The sequence below is a fragment of the Hyperoodon ampullatus genome, assembly GCF_949752795.1.
Source record: "Hyperoodon ampullatus genome assembly, chromosome: 14".
NCBI lineage: Eukaryota > Metazoa > Chordata > Mammalia > Artiodactyla > Ziphiidae > Hyperoodon > Hyperoodon ampullatus.
Genome location: NC_136927.1, coordinates 38,510,088 through 38,525,698, shown reverse-complemented (window position 1 = coordinate 38,525,698; position 15,611 = coordinate 38,510,088). Strand labels below are relative to the sequence as shown.

General features: G+C 42.0%; 1 protein-coding gene across 4 annotated transcripts in view; it reads right to left on the bottom strand.

Moving 5' to 3' along the window:
• Nucleotides 1-6,468, bottom strand: part of METTL9 (methyltransferase 9, His-X-His N1(pi)-histidine) — a 42,015-nt gene extending 35,547 nt beyond the window's left edge. For all 4 annotated transcript variants that reach the window (XM_079719791.1, XM_079719792.1, XM_079719794.1 and 1 more), the window contains exon 1: nt 6,119-6,468. In XM_079719791.1, coding sequence (XP_079575917.1) covers nt 6,119-6,286 — 168 coding nt within the window. In that variant the 5' untranslated portion in view covers nt 6,287-6,468. The remainder of the gene's footprint in view (nt 1-6,118) is intronic.
• Nucleotides 6,469-15,611: the final 9,143 nt, after the last annotated feature.

The following is a 15,611-nucleotide window of genomic DNA, read 5'->3' as shown; positions in this document are numbered from 1 at the left end:
GAGAGGTTACAGTAAATAGCAATGTTCTCCCTACCAGCAACGAGACTGTAGAGATACTAAAAATTAGCCAAACAATAAATAGCCAAATCAGGTAGACAGGACACAGTATCAGCTTATCAACATAATGAAGTGTTAAGTCATGTCTTAAAGATTTCATTAAGGCCTTGGAAATCTCCTCATCTTTATATAACCTTGTCTGATGAATCATTCCTTTAAAGTAGAAATGCAATTTTCCTATAAAAGTATATCTGCTTATCAGACTGAGGGATACAGTTAAAAGTTTTTCTGAAATTATTTTTTTGAGTTCCTCAACTAGTCAAACATGTGGTATGTGATATAATAGTCTTTTCTTCCAAAATACAAAAGACTTGAGCACATTAGTAAAATTAGAATTAGAAAGTTATTTTAAAAAACCAACTTCCTGATTTTAATAAAAAATAAATATTTGGTCTTTATCGCCAGTTTCCAGCACAGAGCTCCTAAAAACCTTAGAGAAACTCAGGAGTGATAAAACACCTTTTGTATGCTCATGAGATGACCAGGAGGGCAGGGGGGAACTTTCAGCCCCACCACTACCATCCAGGGAGGGGAGAGAAGCTAGAGATGGAGTTCAGCCACCAAAGGCCAAAGATTTCATCAGTCATGACTTGGTAATGAAACTTCCATAAAACTCCTAAAAGACAGGGTTCTGGGTGCTTCCAGGTGGCTGAACACATTGATATGCTGGGAGGGTGGCTTACCTGGACAGGGCACGGAGGCTCTGTGCCACCCTCTCCAACCCCCTAACCCCTTGCCCTATGCATCCGTTCCACTTGGCTGTTCCTGAGTTGTATCCTCTATAATAAACCATAAGCAGAAGTAAAGTGTTTTCCTAAGCTCTGTGAGTCATTCCAGCAAGTTATCTAACCTGATGGGGGTTGTGGAAACCACAGAGTTTATAAACACGTCGGACAGAAGCATGGGTAGACGGTGGACACTCAACTTGTAGCTGGCATGTGAAGTGAGGGCAGTCTTGCAGGAAGGAGCCCTTAAGTCTCTGGGCTGTTAACTCCGGGGAGTGTCAAACAGAAGAGAATTGTAGAACACCTAGTTACTGTCAGAGAATTGGCTGGTGTCACAAGAAAGACACCACAGGTAAGATTTTTTTTTTCAATGTTAAACTTGACCTAAGCATGCACAAACTGGATGAAAGCCAGAACTTCAAGCACTTGTCCCATCTTTATCTAACTCACAAACTGCAAGAACGAGTTGGTTTTTGCACACAGCTACATAATTTCAATGTCTACACAGACGTCCACTAGAATGGGGACAATCTGCCATTAAGAAGGCAGTCTACTTTCACAGCCCCTCAGACAAGGATTCCTAGGAGAGACACCATGAAACAGTGGGAAAAGCCTGGGCCTTGAAACCAGACAGAGCGGGGTTTCAAAATCCAACTCTGCCATCTATTAACTGTGCTCTTGGGCAAGTTTCATTGCTCAGCCTCAATCTTCTGTCTGTAAAATGGGGATATACCACATCCAAGAGTTGTCATGAGGATTAGAGAGGATAATATATTTAAAGTACCTGACACTTAATAGAAGCACAATAACTTGATTTTCTTTCCCTTCCTGTCCAAGGTCCACAAAAGCCAGTCAAAGAACTGAAGTTCAAGGGAATGCCCAAAAACCACACTGTTGGTCTGGGCACCCAGCCATTCTCAAAAGAAATGAGTAAGCAAAGACCTGAGATATTCAGTACCACTAAAAACAACCAGAAAGGCTCCCCTGACGGGGTCCAGCAGAATCTTTTCAACTGCAGCAGGTGGTAAGACCAAGCCTGACAACATTGACCTTGACAGCTAACGATTCAAAAATCACATTCTCAGTTCTACAATGCAATCATTGTCAGTCCAGACATTTAATCATTGACACCTTGTGTATAAGTACAGCTTAGGAGGAGATATTCAAATCATTCATTCTTTTTCTACAAATGACACAAACCTAAACCAACAACCTCTTTATGCGAGATTTCAAAGTGCAGAGTAACAAGGCACCTTCACGTCCATGGAGGGAAACAACTTATACAGATTAGATTAAATTGCTTCAGCTCTGATTTAATGAATAAATTACTGGCAATCTTTATTTCAAATACTCACTCACTGTTTGTATTTTACAATCCTACGATTTTAACAACGCTTCAGAGGGTCTAAAAACCTCTTTTACTGAAAGTACCAGGGTCCCCTAGGGCACCTTCAGAGGGGAACATAAAGGCCTCTGGTATATCCAGAAGAACAGGGCATCCCCGTGTTCTGTAAAACTGAAGCAAACACTTGTTTAGGGTTTCAACACAGGTTATAAGGAAGGAAAGCAACTCTTTTCAAAATCTCTTTGGTATTCGGCTGCAAAGGCCTCCAGACTTTCAAAGGCAGTTCAGAGGAGGACACGAACCTATCCATCAGTGTGTGTCTGGCTAGCTGACTGACCCCTCTGAGCACTGATAACTCATGCCTCACTTGGGTCCACCTCCATAAGGTAACTGGGGAGTGGGGAGCAGCAGACAGAATCTGTCCTTTAGCATAACCTTTGATGTCCAAGTGTTTTTTCATTTGGAAAAAAATCCAAATCATTTCAATTCTATCTTAAATCCACCACTGCTTATGGCAAAGCACAGTTCAAGTTTATACAAGAAAGTAAAAAAATAAAACGTCAGATATACACATATTTGCAATTTTAAGTTACACCTTATTAACTCCAGATAATGTTACCTGTCCTTTTAAAAAAAACCTTGCAGTATGTCACCTGCAGAAATAGTCCTGGCCTGGTTCCAGGGAGTTCGATAAAAATTCTTTATTCACTCCATCAATTGAGAAGCTGCTGAATAACTGTTATTATCAAGAACCTAGTTATAGTGGGGCCTAAGAGCCCTTTAAGAGTTTCGATAGCTCTTTAATAGTTGCATTAACTTTAAGTACTAGGTGCAATGCCTCAAAAAGACTAGATCCAAAGTTTTTGTTGTTGTTATCTTCTTTGTAAGTTCCGGGTCAGCCAATATTGAAAAGTCACATATCTAGTTTCTCATTGTCTGCTTCAATTTCTTCCCAGTAAGTCAAACTACCCACCTTGCAATCTGTGACTAAGAATGTGCTGCTTAAAAAAAAAGAATGTGCTGCTGATTAAGGAAGCTGGAAATTTTCTCTGGAGGAAACTCTTTTTTCTGTAAAGGGCCAGACAGTAAATATTCTAGGCTTGCAGGTCATAAAGTAGCAACCATGCAACTGTGCTATTGTATCTGGAAGCTGTCACAGATGATAGGTAAACAAATTTGGTGGCTCTGTTTTAACACAACTTTATTTGTGGATACTGAAATTTGAATTTCATGTAAGAAGATTTTCACATATTACAAAAGATTATATATTTTTTGCAACCATTTAAAAGTATAAAACTACTCTTACTTCACAGTCTGTACAAAAAAGTCAGTGAGCCCAATTTGGCATGCAAGCCATATCCATCCCTGCTCTGAGAGAAGCCCTCCCTTGCTTCTCGATTTCCCAAAGTGAAACATAAATCCCAGTTTTGAAGCTAGCACACCAAACCGAGTTATTAAAATGGTGCTACGACTATAGTTTTAGAGCTGCTTTAGCTCAAAGGAGCCTTGCCTCTCAAGGCTATAGTAACTAAATAGCTATTTTTAAAGAACAAACATTGCCCAAAGTCTCTCTTAAACACAGAATCTACCACCATAACTTCTCAATCAAAATAACCATAAGGAAAACTTGTGCTAAGTATGGTTCAATCAAATCCATAACCCCACTTTCAAGCAACTGCAAAAGAACCAGATGTGGCTGGCTATGGAAGCCACATACCCAAATGAACACCAGAAGACCCAGTATGAACTATTAATTTGAAGGGAGGAAATGTGTTTAGGGTTAAGTTACTTCACAAGCAACTAAGTTTATAAGGCAAACCCAGGATCCTGGAATATAAAGCAGATAACAAATCATCAACTCAGCCACGTTGCAGAGAGAACAGTCTCCTATTTCACTGTGGCTTCTATACATGTTTCTTTTGTTCATTTTAATCTTTATTCATGGACAATATTTTCATAATGTGAATGTATCAACTCAAAATAATGTCTGGATTGATTGTTCTAAGGAAAAGAGCCAATCTCCCCCTGCCCACCTAATATTCAGAAACCACCAGATTAGTCTTCAGAGAAATTAGCTGCCAAGCTGTCAGGTGCAACTGGTTAGAACACACACAGGTACACATGTACACACATACTTTAGTATCTCAGAAGCCTAATGAAGTAAATGAGGTATTACTTTTCCTTAGAACCTGGCAGATTCAACTTGATAAAGGTACACAATTAGAAGACATTCAGAGATATCTTGTTAGGACATATTCTGAGGCTATGTCTACAGCTATAATTCTACCTAGGCCCCATAAAAATCAAGTTACTTAAACAGTTTTTCAGTTTTATAATATGTCTATTTCTTTTATGAGCACTGAAAACATCAAGTGTACTGCAGTAGAGGTAATCACAAGTGTTGTAATAAACACCTACAGCCAAGAGACTCTACCATAATTCCATGTCAATGGAAATAAGCCTCCTTTTTATCCTACCCAGAAACTTATTTCTACCAACTGTTAAAAATGACATTTCTATTCATTGTTTTGCACCATTATCCACGTTCCTTACGGATATATGACATTTTGCTAACTACATTATCACTACAGTACAACTCTAAAAATGACTGATCAATCCGTAGCAAACAATGTGGTTTTACAAGTGAAGATCACCTACTAACTTTATGTGCACTCCTAACAATAGCATAGGAGTGATTACCTAACAAAGTACAATAGCTGTGGGATTATAAATTTTAAAAATTTTTATAGAAATTTATGATTTCCTTTAAAAATAGAAAAAAGCCACTATAAATATTTTTGAAATAAAAACTAAATACTACTTCTCTGAATGAACAGCTTTATCTCCTTAGATAATTCTTTAGTTTCATTAGAACACATGAAATCAACTTCAGTGTAAACTCTGAACACCTGGCATAACAAGAAAAATAACATAGGAAAATGAGAAAACTATGAAAATTATGAGACACAAGATGAGAAGTAATTAGCTACTGCTCTCTGGGAAGGCAAAATGTACTATAAATGCTAGCTATTATAAACGAACACTCTGGCAGAGTTCAAAAGCCTCCTTGCAATAAACGTCATGTTAACCGCCAACTACATTACGGTCAAATATGAAATATCTCACTCTTAATTCTACAAATGCACATATTTAAGTGGCACAAAACTAAGCTAATGAAAAGACTACCCACCGAGCCACACCGCCATCGTTCGCAGTGCACAACTACAACTTTTTAAAGAATTCACTCCTGCCCAATTCTAATAACCCTTCCAGTAGAAGCTTGCATCATCTTTCTTATTATCACATCTCTGCGGTCAGATACCAAAATCAAAGTTTAAAGGCGATCTCTCTTTAGTAGCAGGGGAAGGTTCGATAGGATGGGAGTGACGACCTGTCAAAACACATTTTAAGTGCTTAGGGAAAATGTCACCGGAACGAGCCCAGAGAGTTAAATGGCTCACGAAGCACGGTTAAATTTCTTTATGACCTTTTGTACGTTCAGAAATTCAACCAGGCAAAAAGAGGCACCGGCTTTTCGGTGTGATTCTCGGAGCTGATGAAGGTTGTCCGGGGTAATGGGTTTGGTCCGGTCATCTAGCTCTCAGGCCCTGGTGTCAGATGGGTCCCCGTCGCCACGCGCCGACCCCAAAGTTCCTCCGTCCCGCCGCCGGGAGCGGACGCCGAGGTGGCCGAGCGCCTGCAATCACCGCCGGGGACCCAGGAACAATGCGGGGCTCCGGGCCGCCCACGCCGGGGCCGGGGAGGGATAGGGGAGGCCGTCCTCCGCCCGCGCCGCGGAACAAAAGGAGTCGCCGGGCCGGGACCGAGCGCCCGGCCGGGAAGACGGGGGGAAACTTTGTGAGAGGCCGGGGCGGCGGGGCGAGGCCCGGGGGGGGCCTTTCGCCGCGACGCCCCGCACAATAGCCAGGCTGAGCGCGGGAAGGTCGGCCGCTACGGCCCCGCCCCGCCGGGCCCGGGTTCGGCCCAGTACCTGGTGGTTCTCCTTCCTGCCGCCCGCGGCGGCCGCCGCCGGCCCGCCGGGGCCGCTCGTCATGTTCACGTACAGGGAGCGGGTGAGCGGGCTCCGCAGGGTCCACATCCTCCGCGCCAGCCACACGGACGCCAGGCTCAGACACAGCCAGCCCGCGAGCAGTCTCATCGGGGGCCGCGGCCACTCGCTCGGATCACCGCCGGCGCCGGGGCAAGGAGGAGGACGCGCCACCGCCTCCAGCCGCCGCCGCCGCCGCCGCCGCCCAGGATCGAGCCATCGCGCCCAACTCGCCCATCCAGCCCCTTCAGGGCCGAGGCGGGGGGTGGGGAGGAGCGGGCGGCGCGCAGCCTTCCCGCCTCCCCCGTCCTCTCCACCCCAGGAACGCCGCCGCCGTCGGCTCCAGTTTCCACCCGGAGCACATACGCACGGCTGCGGCGCGTTCTCTCCGAAGCGCGCTCCCTCCGCCCAATGAGCGGGCCGGCCAGGAGGTGGGACAAAGGGAGCGCGCATTCGCGTGGCGCGCGTCCCCGCCTCTTGTTTGGTCGCGGCTCCTTATCATGGCGGAAACGATTTTAAGACTTTTGGGCCAGGGGAAATAATTTCCAAGGCGGTACCTGAAGCCTCCCCGTCCCTCCAAGGTAGTGTCCGCGGTTCTTCTGATCTTTCCTCGCCTTAGTCTTTGCCTCTGGGACTTTCACCAGGTTGTGCAGATTGACCCGGGGGTGACCCTCATCCCTTTCGTACCTTCGGACACGTGGACCAAGTCCTTGCCAGAGATGGAGACTGCCATTTCTTAACTGTTACTTGCTGAGCTGCGTGGCTTCCTATTTACATTTAGAGCCGACCAGCCAGACCCCCACCCCAAGGACCTCCACCCTGCTTCACAGGAGCTGCAAAGCGGACAGGAATCTAGGGGGGAAAAGTTACCACCAACCCCTTCCCACCTCCCCGCCCAGTTCCCCAAGCCTGGCAGGTTGCTGGCTCCCTGTTTCTAAGAGGCATCGGTGAAAGCTCTGCCTTTGTTGGAAGTTGCTGCAGCTGGGGCACCTGCAAGTAATGTTTTGGTGTGTTGATGACCCTCTCCAAGAATGAAGACCCCAAATAAGAGTCCCTGACTGCTTGTTTCCTTGAACTAACAAACGGAAGTTGGACCCAGCACTCTTAAAGCCAAGTAAGGTTTGGGAGCAGTATTTACCCAAATGTTTCTTTGATCATTTATAGAACGGGAAGACCTAGCAGCGTTTCAAAACTGAAAGGTTACACTGTGTTCCTGTGTCTGAAGTTCTTCCTGCTGCCACCAAAGCTACAACTAAGGAGTAACATATTTCATGGGTCCTCTAGCTTCACACCTTCCTAGGCTTGTTTAGAAACTGCTTTTAACTTCACTAGAAATAATGTAATACATTGTATTTTAGTTCAAAACAAAAGAAACCTTTCCGTTAACTCCATTAGTGCACTTCAGAGACTGTTATTTAATAGTGTCGTGGTGATCCACTGCTGAGGAACAAAACCGTTGCTTATCCACAAACATTTTTATTAGCTTCTAAGACTCTCAGCTTGGCACCTTTCGCTAACAGGGGCATCTTGTTGCCTAATGTAACACAGGCTATAACAAACAAACAAACAGGCAGGGAGGGGAAAGGGGAAGGGTACTTTGTGTTCTCTTTCCAGTATATTCCCTGACTGCTTCCTGCCAAACCCCAAAGAGCCTGCACCTTACTAAATCTAGTTCAAACCTCTAGTGGTCCTGACCCAAATCATCAAAAAGGAACTATAGAAACGAGCTCAGATAATTCAGTTTGTTTGCCATGTCACCTCTCTCCACTGTCTCTTGGGATCAGCATCACAGATAAAGCAGCTGTGTGCCAAAGAAAACCTTCATCTTTCTAGAGGGGGTGAGTGGGGTGGGGGAGTGTAAAAGCAGCATGAACATATAAAATTACGTATTTCATTTCTGCAAACAAAGGAGACCAAAAAATAAGCCCGGCAACTATAGAGTAAGCCTGATGAGCTGAGAAGAAGCAACTAGGTGGCTGCTGTCGTCTAAAGGATTTGGGGTCAGTTGACCACCACGAAGCCTAGCATCTCAAAGGAGCAGATTTTCACTTTAGACCTGAGCAGGCGGCCTGGAAAAATAAATCACTCACGCATTTAAAATACTCCATAATCATCACAAAATATTCAAGTACATGTTATTTACTCTTAGCAAGCACAGGAAGAAACCAAAGCACAGCGTGAACAAATGATGTGCCTAAAGGTAGCAGAACAAATTCAATAGCAGACCTTTTCATAGAACCCGGTATCCCAGCTTGTCGTCCTTTGATCCATCTAAGAAGCCTTGCTGTCTCTCTTCTCAGAGAGCCTCCTGAATTACAAATGAGGAGGAAGGAAAACAGCAAGAGTAAATATACGAAGCAGAAGTTCAGATTGCCCTTGGGGACTGCCCCCTTCCTTCATCTACTAGAATGTCACTACTGTGTATTAAAACCTCAGTTATCCATCACGGAGAGGGGAAGAGGCACAGATAACACAAAAAGCCAAATAGCAGCCAGTATTCTTTCTAATGTGGCTTTGAAATGCAGTGATATTCAAAAGCTGGGCTCTGCTCAGTGCCCTCCTGACCAGGGCTCAGGTGTGTAGCTTGGGTCACAGCTCTGTGCACAGGCCCAAAATCTTGACTGGATGGATCACTTTCCTATCTAGAACTCTAGGCAGGGCACTTGTTGTTGTAATTGTTCTTATCAGCTACAAATGACGACACTGTCATGTTCTCTTTTCAATTACAAAGAGAACCTATAGAGAGAGAGCTGGATCTGTAGAGGACACAGAATGTGCCATCACTGTTGTTCATTGTCATCTCTTTGAAGAGGTAATGGACTAAAAAGAACTCATATAATCACATATTTTCATGGACTTAGATTCTTTTTATGCTTCTGAATATTTTGTAGAGTGTCAGAGAAAGGTGCAAGTTTTCCCCAATGTATTCAATAGATGTTCCTTGTGGTTATTAAGCAATGAGCACCTCTAAAAAATAAAATTAGTAAATATATTCAACAATTATTTTTAATTAGTAAATGTAAGGAAGGGATTTTTATCTGAACTTGGTTGATATAATCTCAGGCATATGCAATGACAACACTATGGTCACTGATAAAGTCTAAGCTAAAGTGAAACTGCAAACAGGTTTAAAAAAAAAAAAAGGGCAGGGGCTTCCCTGGTGGTGCAGTGGTTGAGAGTCCGCCTGCCGATGCAGGGGACATGGGTTCGTGCCCCGGTCCGGGAGGATCCCACATGCCGCGGAGCGGCTGGGCCTGTGAGCCATGGCCGCCGAGCCTGCGCATCCGGAGCCTGTGCTCCGCAACGGGAGAGGCCACACAGTGAGAGGCCCGTGTACCGCAAAAAAAAAAAAAAAAATGGCAGCATAAAGTAGCAGAATTGAACCAAGAGTCTGAAGACCTGGTTAGCAAATACAAATAACACAATGTACTCTACTGGAAATCTCCTAATGCTACTCATTAGCATAGTGGTTTATCCTCTGAGCTCTGAAAGAGACCACCTGGGTTTGAAGCCTGGCTCTACATTTCTTGATTTTGCAATTTGAGGCAAACAACTTGACCTCTCTAGGTCTTGGTCTCCTCATCTGTAAAACGGAGGTAATAATAATGGTTACGTATCACATCATGGGGATGTGGTGAGGATTAAATTGTATGTTCTAATTATAGAGGGCTTAGCATAGTGCCTCAACACATAGTAAGTTCTCAAAAAATGTTAATTTGCTCTTGCTTTCACTGTAACTTGGATAACTCAACCTGTTCTGAACCTCCCTTTTCTCATCTATAAACTGTGGGCCACGATTCTGAGTCACTTAGTTCACAATATGTCTGTGAGAATCAGATGATCTGAAAGCTTCATAAACTGTAAAAACTCAACCAAGATTATCATAACGATGCTCATTCCTAATGCGACTGGTCTCTGCAAAGCTAACCTCCATAAAACATTCCCGTAGAGCCCACGATTATAGCTCCTCATAATGTGTCTGTCTATTCCCACACCCCTTCCTGAGACTTTGAACTAGGAAATGAGAATGAAAGTGGCAAAAAGGAACATGAAACACAAAACTATTTACATAACATTCAAACCTAGAATCACAAAATCAGGCAGCAAATTCAAGTTTATGTGCTTGTCAGAGATGCCTGTCTTCTTAGTAGGAAAACCTTTCCATCTCTGATGTATGAAACTCTTCCTGGCTGGCTCATTTGCATACCTCTGGGCCAGCCGCAGCATTTCACCTGCTTAGAACCTTCTGAACCACACAGCTTCCCTCCCGTGGCAATCTCATACCTGTTTCAATTTATGTCAGGAATAATATTGGAAAGACAAAGAACTACCACTTTCACGTAGGCAATAAAGATTTATTGAGTACATGCAAGACATCAGGCACTGGACTAAATGGAGAGGAAAGCACAATGACTTACACAATGACTTACCCTCATAGAGCTTACTGTTTAGTAGGGAGGCAGACCTGTCCAAGTAATCACAAAATGAATAGTTAATTACAGTTTGCTGAGTGCTAGAAAAGAAGTGTACATTGTTAGGAGAACTTACAGCAGAGACCTGACCTCAGTGGGGAGCGGGGGCAGGGGTGCGGTTCAGGAAAAGCTGTCCTGAGGAAGTGTTGCTTTGTGGGCCTCATTTTGATATCTCCTTGCTAAGCTTGAGAGCTTCCAAGTTGCCCAAGTTCCTCTGGACTACAGGTGCACCCAGTAATTATGGGAGAAAATATGGGGTACCCCTGAGAGCCTTCTGGGCTGTGAGGAATCACGGTGGGCCACCTGTGTACTTATGTTGTCCATGTACGCAACTGCTTCTAGGATCTCTAAAAGAAATTTGCACATATAATAGTTTGATCCACTTAAAGGAATATATATGGTTTTTTAATATATATTTCTATACATATATTCTGTATTTCAAGGTCTTCCCAGTAGCAGGTCTTAGTCAGAGCTCTGACAAAAGAGAGCTTTCTAGGGCATTTTCAAAGATCCAAGATCTTTCATCTTGTTTTAAGTATATTTTCAAAACATCCCTGTCCTTGGCCTCTTAATTGCTGTCTCCTGCATGTATGTATGTGGGTTTGGTTCTGTGAATGGCTGCTTCCTCTCCACCCCAGCTCACCATGTAACTTCATGGCACTGTGTTTTCATATACTTATTTTGAAACTATAAAGCCTTCTTATTTTGTGACTCTACAACTTTCAAATGTATGGTTTATATGAAGTATATGAAAAAAATTACATGGTACGATGAGAAAGATTTTAACACTTTAAATATTTTATGGTAGACAAAGCATGTATGTGTGTACATAAACATAAATATCTTAAGTAGTTTGTGTAACATACCACAGAACCACATCTCTGCTGGCATGAGAGAAGACCACTATTTTATATTTGCACAACCACAAACTGGTCTGAAAATGAGGAAGAGTACTTTTATGAAAGAGAATACTTGAGCAATCAATCAACCTGAAAATCACACAGAATTAACTCCCTTCTCTGCTGAAAACTGTGATCGATTTTTTAATAGCCACAACTAATGTGAGTTTGTTTTGCAACTTAGCCTGGGATCTTCCTTAAACTTACTGTGTGCATGAATCATTAAGTCCAGGGGAAATGCATTTGGTTATTAGATAACCAAAACCTTAGATTGTGAGAACCCTGCAGTTGTTCCATACAGTTTCCTAAAATTGACAAAGTAAATACTGAAACCAGCTATTAAGCCGTTTTACAATAGAAGCTTTATTTCCAAGTTCATTAGATTTCTATGCTCAAGTCTTTCCAAAAATGTTTTAGATATGACGGGGCAGGCATCAGAGGCCAGAAGACTTTCCTCCACCACAGAGACTTTTGTTCTTAGCCAACAAAACTCAGATCCCACCTTCCCCTCATGCCTCCCACTCCAGCCCTGGGGACGTGGGGTCAGGGAAGCCAGCTTTGCTCAGGAACCTCACTAAAATGAAGTTTGGCATTTGTGAATGTAGAACAGGCTGTTCCTCCAGGAATGGTCCATTTTATAACCAGAACTATAAATGATATTGGAGCCAAATTTGATGCTTTTCAGATATCTTACAATTTAAACAAATTGTCTTAGGTTAGTTATATGCACTTTTTTTGCTTTCATAAGGAGACATATTTACAGATCATTTTCACCACATCTACAGTGCTCATCATGATTATTCAATAGAATAAGTCTCAGGAAAATAAATCTAAGTTACTCCTGTAGGGTTTGATAGTACAATGGATTCATTTTTAGAACCTTCAACCCCCTGTTTGATTCATGGACTGGAATTTCTCCACTATTGTCTATAAATAGCAGCCCATGTCTATAAATACATGGGCGTATTTTCATCTTGACACATGGTAACACATCATATTTGAGGACATCTAACATTTGTTAGCTCTTTTATCCAGTTTGGAACTTACTGTTTGGACACAAGCATCAGGAATAAATTATATTTTTGACATATATGTTTAAGGATGTTTCAAGAAAAAAAACTTTGTCAGGTTTTTTTGACATGGTAGGTGGTACATGGAGTCAATCATAAAATTGCCTTCAAAAAAATTCTGGAACTAGGGAAATAAAATTGCTGAGAATCACATTTTTTTAAGCGTGTACATAATGGATTAGAGCAAAGAGATGAAAAGTCATCTTTAAAATAAGGCAGGTCCCCAAGCCAAGACTTGACTAGAAAATGACTAAAGGAAGGTAATAACATATTTTAGAATTAACAGCTCGTGGTGAGTGGAGGGTGGGGAGGATTGGGTCAGCCTTAGGAAATGGAAAGGCAGACTGATTTCACAGTGGATCTCCACCATGAGCCCAGGAGACCAAAGCCTGGTCCATTTTGCTCAATGCAGCAGGTGCCTCTCTGTGTGGATGGAGACGGGTGCATCCATTTTATCAAGTGCCATGACATCATCCATTAACGTTATCCTGAATCGCCATGTCCCTCATTCTATGCCCACCATATCCCTTATATAGGATAAGGGATGGGGGGAACACAACCATTTGTCCCATGGATAGTTTAGTGTCTCAGTATAGATTAAGATAGGATTGGCACTTTTTTTTTTTTTGCATTGGTCTGTGAGTTTGATCCATGCTACTGTACCTGTGAGAAATGATTACATTCTCAATGTACCAACATATTGTTTCTATACCAAAAAAACCTCAGACTGTGATTAATTTACCTACATTATACTCCTTATGGGAATGGTGATGACCAGCCAGCCTTCCCTCAACCAACAGGTATCAGGCCTCACTTGCCTGAAACATGCAGTGTATAGGAATGAGGCTTTCTCATATGCCTGTGGTTCTTATTCAAGGTCTCTTCTGTCCCACCACACGCTCCCAGTCCCTGGTCCCCATATCAGTTTATCCAGCCCTCATCTTTATCATCAAAAACAGGGTGAGCATTTACACCAGGAGGCAGGAAACTCAAACTCTAGTTGCAATCCTGATATTTTCCATGTGACCTTGGAAAATCACATAACCTTAATCATTTTGTCGGCAAAAATGGAAATTAATAAAGACCACCTCTACATAAAGTCATGGACCCGGATCAGAGACTCTTGAAGTCCCTTCCAGTTACAGGGTCTGTTCCTTTACCTGCTTACTTTCTTTTGTGAATTATAAATTCTGTGGATTTTTCCCAAAGGCTAATATAAACATATCTGTACTTACATAGTATACAAGAGAAGTGGTATAATTTTCTGTGTTTTCCCACGCACTTTAAAAACAAATCTCATAAATTCAGAGTTCATAACACTCCATAAGATAAATGGGAAATGATTTACTGCAAAATAGTACATAACTGCAACAAAGTGTATAAGTGGAGACATTGTTTTGAGAGTTATGTGCTTGACAAATTGTCAGCTCCTTATGACCTGACACCAAAATCCTTGCATTTCTTACTCCCCCAGCCCATATTCATCACTCTCTCCTTTACCTTCCCCTGCCATTTCATTGTGTGAGGCTTGCCTAGTCCCCTGAGAAATACCTGGAGGAAAAGTACTCTAAAAATGAAAATAGATGTATTTCTACCACATGAAGTTCTCAATTTGGACCACAGCTTCACTCTTCAAGAAAAAGAGCCTTCCATGAGGGAAGAATTATCAGTATGTCAACCAAATGAAGATATTTCTGAAACATGATAATAAAGTTCAAAGGATAAAACCAAAAAAGAAAAAAGAAAAAAAAAAGAAAAAGAGCTTCCTACAACAGCACTGCAAGAGTATCACACATGCCACTAACAACAAGGACAGCATGTACTAGGTGCCAGACATTGTGCTAACACTGTTAATCCTCACTACAATCTAACAAGGTTGATAATATTGTTATCAATTCTTTTTTTTTTTTTTTTTTTACAGAGAAAGAGTCTAAGGCACAGAAAGCTTCCACTGCACAGCAGATGAGTGGTTGAAGCATGACTTTAGACCAGGCAGTCTGATTTCAGAACCCACATTCTTCACACAAAGCTCTACTGCCTCCTGGTGTTTATTAACAGTCCTTGGACCACAAGCATTAGAATCCCCAGTGATGTTGGTTAAATGCAGTTCCTTGGGCCGTCCCATGTGAGCTGATTCCGAATCCTGCTGTAAATAGGGAGTTTTCAACATGGCTCACCAGGGAGAAGACAGAGACAAGGTCCTCAGCAGAAGCAATATGTACTTTAATTAAAAGCATTCAAAAGTCATGAAATTATTTTTTAATGAACCAATTAATTTTTAAGTGTGCAGATAACCTCAAAAAAGAAAATGACATTTTAAATAGCAAGTCAAATGGCATTTGTATAATCACTTCAGGACAGCCTTCCAAAAATAAAATGAAAGCAAATTCTATGGTCTGTAAATTTTTTCAAGTCAGGTAATTCACCCTATGTAGTGTACAATTTATGAGTTTTAACAAATGCATACAACTGTGTAACCACCACTACAATTAAAATACAGAGTATTTCCATTACCTAAAAAAAAATCCCTGTGTCCCCATACAGACTGAAAGTGAGGGGATGGAAAAAGATATTCCATGCAAATGGAAATCAAAAGAAAGCTGGAGTAGCTCATGTCAGATAAAATAGACTTTAAAATAAAGAATGTTACAAGAGACAGGGAAGGATACTACATAGTGATCACGGGATCAATCCAAGAAGAAGATATAACAATTATAAATATATATGCACCCAACATAGGAGCACCTCAATACATAAGGCAAATGCTAACAGCTATAAAAGAGGAAATTGACAGTAATGCAATAATAGTGGGGGACTTTTAACACCTCTTTTACACCAATGGACAGACCATCCAGACAGAAAATTAATAAGGAAGCACAAGCTTTAAATTACACAATAGACCAGATAGATTTAATTGATATTTATAGGACATTCCATCCAAAAACAGCAGATTACACTTTCTTCTCAAGTGCACACGGAACATTCTCCAGGATAG